Raw genomic sequence first — 6,133 nt, 5'->3', positions numbered from 1 at the left:
AACGAGAGGGTTGTAAAGCCCTGAGCACAGTAGCTGGCACATAGTAGGTGCTTAATAGATGCTCATTGCTTTCCTTCCTTTAGATGGTGTTTCCCACTTCCCCCTTGCCCCACCCCTTCTCTTTGAGTATTTGAAGAGTGGTCGTGGGGAAGAGAAATTAGGTTTGGCTCTAGAAGGCAGGACCAGGCACCATCTTTGATGGATCTGGGATGAGAGAACCTAGGTTCAGATCCCAGCCAGCCCCGCTGTTCACTCATGACCTGTGAGACCATGGGCTTGTGACCCAACCTCTTTGGATCTGTTTCCTCATCTGTTAAAAAAAAAATTAAAAAAGGGACTTTGACGAGACAATCCCTTCCTGCTCCCAATCTACCGTCCTTAATGGCACAGAGACAAGGGGCAGCTAAGGCCAGCCAGATGTGGAATGGACTCCCTTGTGAGGTAGTAAGCTCCCCATTGATGGAGGTCTAAAAGTGGGAGACCGGATGCCTCCTCCCGGGGAATGCTGTAGGGGAGATTACAGCTCCGTCTGGCTCTGAGATCCTTGGACTTATACCCCACCAACCCCAAGCCCAGCCCCATCCACCATCCAAACGAGAGGCTCAGAAGAGATGTGAGACTTTTATTCCCAATAAACAACCCTCGGGATGATGGCCGGCAGCCGGCGCTCGCACAGCCCCCAGCCCCCCTGCACCCAGCTCCGGGCTTGGGGAAAGCAAAGGGGGCAGTGATTGTCACAGGTTAGGGTCCAGGATGGAGAGAGGGAGGGAGGGTCCCTCTTCACGGTGCAGCGCGGAGGTAGAGACCCCAGCCAGCCCGACACTTCCCGCAGGGGCCCCCGACCCTGCCTACAGGGTAGGGCGGATGGACCACGGCCAGCAGGACTCTTGGGAGGGAGCCATGGGTGGGGTGGACGGATGCGGCTCGGAGAGAGGGTACACACGCAGGCTGGCACTCAGGGCCCCAGGGGCCCGTCTTCCATCCTCTGGTGGCTCTTGGGACTGGGGGAAGGGCTCCGCGGGGGGCGACCGGGGCTCTTTGGGCTGATCCGACCCTCCGGCTCAGGCTCCTCTCGCCACTGGCCGCCCAGGATGGGCTCCAGCCGCAGGGAAGGCAGGAGGCCCAGGGTGCAGGGCACCGGCCGAGGCAGGGAGCTGGGCAGGGGGAGGTTCCAGGGCCCGGGCATCTCGGGCACGGGGGCATCCTGTTCCTCGGGGCCCACGCCCGCTTTCCCCTTCTTGTCCTTGGCCCTCGTTCCCGTGCCCGGCCCAGAGCTGATGGGCTTGAGGGGCCGGTGGCCCTGCGGGGAGGGGCTGCGGCTCGTCCCCCGCTCCCGGGACGAAGGCCGGAGAACCAGGCCGGGGAACTTGGCCAGGCCGGGGCTGCGGCTGCGGTGCCTCTTCATCTTGCCGGGGCTGGGGCTCCGGGACTTGGGGCCCAGCAGCTCCAGGGTGCTGTCGTCCTCCCCGTCAGAGCTGGCCCTCGAGCTGTCCGTGGGGCTGCTGCCCTCATCCGAGGCAGGCAGGGAGATCTGGGCAGCAGGGAGGGCAGGTCAGCGAAGGCGTGAGCCACAGAGGGCGAGAGGCAGACGCCAGCCCTCGCAGGCCCCTCCGCCCTCGGCCCTTCCAAACCCGGCTCCATCCACACGATCAGGGACTTAGCACAGCCTCCAAGTCTGTCCAGTCTCGTTCTTAGACGGAAGGACACAGCCCCGGACAAGCGCCTATGGTCTCATGGCCAGTAAGTGTTGGAGTCAGAATCTGAACTCAGGTCCCCTGACTTGAACTTCTGCACCAATAGATTTCCCTGTACCTGGAATACTTCCTGTTCCTACTCCTTTCCCTCTTACCCCCTCTCTCTGGTCCCCTCCTGTGCTGGGTCTCTCCTCCTCCCCTCCTCCCCTCCTCCCCCCCCTCCTGGCCCCTCCCCCATGCTCTCATCCCTTCCTATCCCTCTCCCCTATCGTCCCCTCCCTCCTGGCCCCTCCCCCATCTTCTCCTCCCTCTGTCCCTTCCCTCATCCTCCCTTGCCTCCTAGCCCCTCCCCTTCTCTCCTTCCTTCTATTTCCCCCCTTCCCATTCCCTCTCTCTCCTCCTGCCTCCCTCTCCTCCCTTCCCTTCCCAACCTCTAACCTGGAATGGGTCAGTGACCCCAATGAGGATGTTTTGGTTGTGGCTGTAGTAGCCGAGTATAAACTCGCCCCCACCCCTGGGGAGAGACTCTTCACTGAATGTCACCTGTGGGGGACAAGAGGGGAGGGTGTTAGGTGATACTGGCAGCCTAGCTCCCCAGAAGGCTGGATCCCAGGTGTGTGTTTGCATGTGTGTGCATGTGTGTGTGTATGCGCTTGCGCACACGCACACACACTCGAGGGGGGATGTGTGCAGGTGTGAGATGGGAAGGATGTATAGAGGGACCTCAGAGCGGCAGGAGAGTCCCAGGACACAATCGCGGCCCCACTGCCATAGGACCGGCCCCTGGAATGTGAGGGGTGGGTCACCTGGTAGGTGCTGCCATCCACGTCTTCATGCTTGGCCCACACATACGCCACGTAATCCTTGCAGTGCCGGAAGCCCACCTGGGAGGAGGCAGAGTGAGGGGTGCACTCTCACCAGAGCCAGGCACCCCTGACTGTCTACTCTGCTCTTCACCCAGGCTTGCCTCCCTCTGTCTGTTGGTCTGTTTGAGGTCTGTGGGCCCTGACTCTGGCTGGGCCCCTCATGCTGAAGGCCCTGACCATTGCAATGACCAACCACCACGTCAGAGGAACCCCGAGGAAGCCTGCTCCCCACCTCCTAATAGAGAGGTGGCAGATTCTGGGGGCAGAACAAGACATACATTTCTGGATGCTGCTAATGTAGGACTTTGTTTTGCTTTTCTATGCATATTTGTCACAAGGATGTTTTGTTTTTGTTTTTTTCCCCAGTGGGGAAGAGATAGGGAAAGGAGAGAAAATAAATGCTTGTTAATGGAAAAAAAAATTTTTTTAAAAAGAGCAGAAGGTGCCAAGTCAGAAGGCTTGAGTTTTTGAATCCCAGCTCAGATCCAGACCAAACAGGGTAACTATGAGCAGTTACTTAATGCCTCTGAGTCTCACCTTCCTCATCTGTAAAATGGACATAACAACACACTATGCTAAAGAACCCTGACAGTGCCACAGGCTGTTATTACTATTGTTATCTATACAGAGCCCGGTCTCACCCCAGGGAACAGGAGAAAAAGGGGTTTAGTTTTGTTATATTTTCTTAAATGCCTCTGAAAATGAGGCGAAGGCTGAGAACTAGAAGGGCTCTCAGAGGCCATCTGGTCCACCCCCCTCCCCCTGCCCCCATTCTCCAGTTTTACAGATGAGGAAACAGCCTGGGGGAGGAAGTCTCACAGGTAGAAGGGGCAGAGCCAGGATAGGAAGCATAGAGGACTCTGGACCTTCTCCCTGTTCAAGACTGTGGCCTCCTTCCAGCCTCCACAAGCCCCATCCAGGCCCGGGTGTCTTTCAGCATAGCCCAGGAGGGGCTGGGGAGCTGGGGGTGAGTGGAGGTGGCTAGCATCATGCACTGCCCATTGGCTCAGGCTCAAGTGGGAAGAAGGGGTGGGCTGGAAGTAGCCTCCCCTGGATCTGCTGCTCATGAGCCTTCCTTTGGATGTTTAATTTTGAAATTCATGAAAAGGGGTCCTCCAAGCTATGATGTTCCCTATTATAGTTTCTAAGGCCCCTCCCAGCTCTGACATTCCCTGTTCTGAGGACCCTCCCACACTGACATTGAGGACCCTCCCACACTGACATTCCACGCTCTGCTAAGCTCTATGGGCCCTCCCAACTCTGCTGCTTGACTGTGCGCAATTGTGCGCATGGGACAGGTTTAGGGCACCCTAACACTTGTGCCATGCCCTACCCCTTTACTCCACTCCTCTCACAGGGGCATAGGTGGGTGTCTCACCCGATAGAGGCCAATCCAGTCCCAGGAACTTCGTGAGAAAACACTCTCCATGTGGTAACGGACCACAGCCTGGTCAGGCCTCAGCCACTCATCGGCTACATCGATCCTCACCAGGGGCACATCGTCTCTGTAGGCAAACTGTCTCCAGGGATGGGGAGGGGGTGCATAGACGGAGGAAGGGAGGAGAGAGTTATCTTGGAAAGTGTGAGAATGTCAGGAGGGAGAGCCCCACCTCTGCCTTCACCCAAGGAGGCAGCCAAGGTTGTTTCTGCCTCAGCCAGCTGCCCAAGATTCCCCGTGGGGAATTCATAGAATGTTATTTCCCTTCTGAGACTTTGGGCAAGTTATACGTCCTTTTTGATCCTCAGTTTTCTAGCCTTGAAAATGGGGTTAAGATTCCCTGCCTGCTTCACTTGTGCTGTTGTTGTACAGATCAAATGGCATAATAAAAGTGTTTGTAACCATGAAGAACTATAGAAATAATAACTATAATTATGATTTGTATTATATGAATGTGTTATTATTGTCACTCATGGGAGAATGCTAAGATCTAATGGAGACTTTATACACCATCTAGTCTGGGTTTCCTAAACCAATTTTGCCTTTAACACCTTGGGACCTGAAATATATTGATGGAACCTGCGCTTGCTACTCCAAGGTAGGATGGGGCTGAGAGAAGGGCTGGGGTAGCCCTGGGATAAAGAGTTGAGAAGGGGGTTGGGAAGTTAAGTCATTTTGGAACAAAAGAGAAGAAACCATACCTTGTGTGGTGCTAAGGATCAGGGTTTTAGAACTGCCAAGGTCGACAGAGGCCATCTATTCCAATGCCCTCATTTTGTGCATTCTGAACCCAAGTCTCAGAGAGTAACCAATGTCATACTGGTCATAAGTGACATAAGAGACAAAGGTAGGATTTCTCTGATTCCAAATCCAATGCTGTACTGCTACTTATCTGTCCATGGCATTATTAACATTCTTGCCATTTGATTTTTTGGACCAGGCCTATGATTTCATTGGTTTAGGGAACTCCCAGGTGAGATAACCCTTTCTATATCAAAGCAGGTCATACCTTGTCTGCAATTTATAGTCTGTGGAATGATTTGAAAATTGCTGATCTGACCCAATTCCCTGGCCCTGAGGCGACTTGCCTGAGGTTAGCCTGTGAGTTCATGGCAGATACAAGAGGAGAACTCCTGGTCCTATCTTCTTTTCCTTGTTGGATGGGACCTGTCCCACCAAGGAAGATCCTTGGGTCCTAGCTTTGGTGGGTGGAGGGGAAAGGACAGGGAGAAGGTTTCTGGGATATTGAGCAGTAGGGGAAGAGCTGGGGAGCCAAACTGAGAAGGGAAATGAAGTAGGAACTACAAGGAGTCCAGGAGAGGCCTCGTGGTGGGGGGGCAGTCCTCACCTGCAGGACAAAGAGGGCAGCCACAGGCTTGTGGTCACTGACAGTATATTCCATATGGCTCCGGTAGCTGTGTTGGGTCACCTGCAGCCGGTGGCTCTCTCGGCCAGAGGGGCTCCGCCCCCCACTTGGTGCCTTGATCTTCCAGAGGATTCGGTCAGTCCAAGCAGGCTTCCGCTTCTTGGCGCTGTTTCCGGGGGAAAGGCATGGGAAAGGGGAGTACAGAAGTCTGAGCAGGTCTAGGACACCTTTTCCCTTTTCCTCGGGCCTCCCTGCCCCCCATCATCATGGGCTCCTGAGAGCAGACTTAGTCTTACCTGGTATCATAAAAGTTGGTGCCCACGTCAAACTTGAAGGTGGGAGCAAAGGTGAGGGGCCCCTCCTGGAAGCCCTTCAGGACTGGCCAGGAGCCTTTGGCCATGTTCAGCTAGGATGAGAAGAAGGGGCAAGGGTAGAGTCAGGACACTGAGTTGGAATAGTCCTGAGCCCAGGTCACTGGATCTATTCTAAACCTAGGGGACAAGGTTTGTTCGAACCTAGAGTCCTTCAGTTACCAAGACCAAGCTCATAGAATATGGGAGCTGGGAGGGAGCTTAGACACAATGTCAGACATTGGAAAGATATTAGAACCTAGAATGTCAGAGCTGGGAGGACCTTTGGAAAAGAGAATGTCAGAAGGACCCTTAAAACCTAGGAAATTAGTGCTGGGAGAGCTCTTAGAACCTAGAAAGGTAGTGCTGAGAGGGCCGTTAGAACCTAGAATGTCAGAGCTGGTAAGGACCCTTAGAAC

The 6,133-nt window shown here is 54.8% G+C and overlaps 1 protein-coding gene across 1 annotated transcript in view; it reads right to left on the bottom strand.

Moving 5' to 3' along the window:
• Positions 1 to 571: 571 nt before the first annotated feature.
• INPP5J (inositol polyphosphate-5-phosphatase J) overlaps positions 572 to 6,133 on the bottom strand; it is a 12,211-nt gene continuing 6,649 nt past the window's right edge. The window contains 6 exon segments of the mRNA XM_027864985.1: positions 572 to 1,531; positions 2,133 to 2,237; positions 2,501 to 2,578; positions 3,939 to 4,076; positions 5,347 to 5,530; positions 5,661 to 5,770. Of these exon segments, the coding sequence (XP_027720786.1) occupies positions 956 to 1,531; positions 2,133 to 2,237; positions 2,501 to 2,578; positions 3,939 to 4,076; positions 5,347 to 5,530; positions 5,661 to 5,770 (1,191 nt within the window). The 3' untranslated portion in view covers positions 572 to 955.

This window comes from Vombatus ursinus, unplaced genomic scaffold, assembly GCF_900497805.2.
Source record: "Vombatus ursinus unplaced genomic scaffold, bare-nosed wombat genome assembly UNPS02001287.1, whole genome shotgun sequence".
NCBI lineage: Eukaryota > Metazoa > Chordata > Mammalia > Diprotodontia > Vombatidae > Vombatus > Vombatus ursinus.
This window is presented reverse-complemented; position numbering and strand designations above follow the sequence as displayed.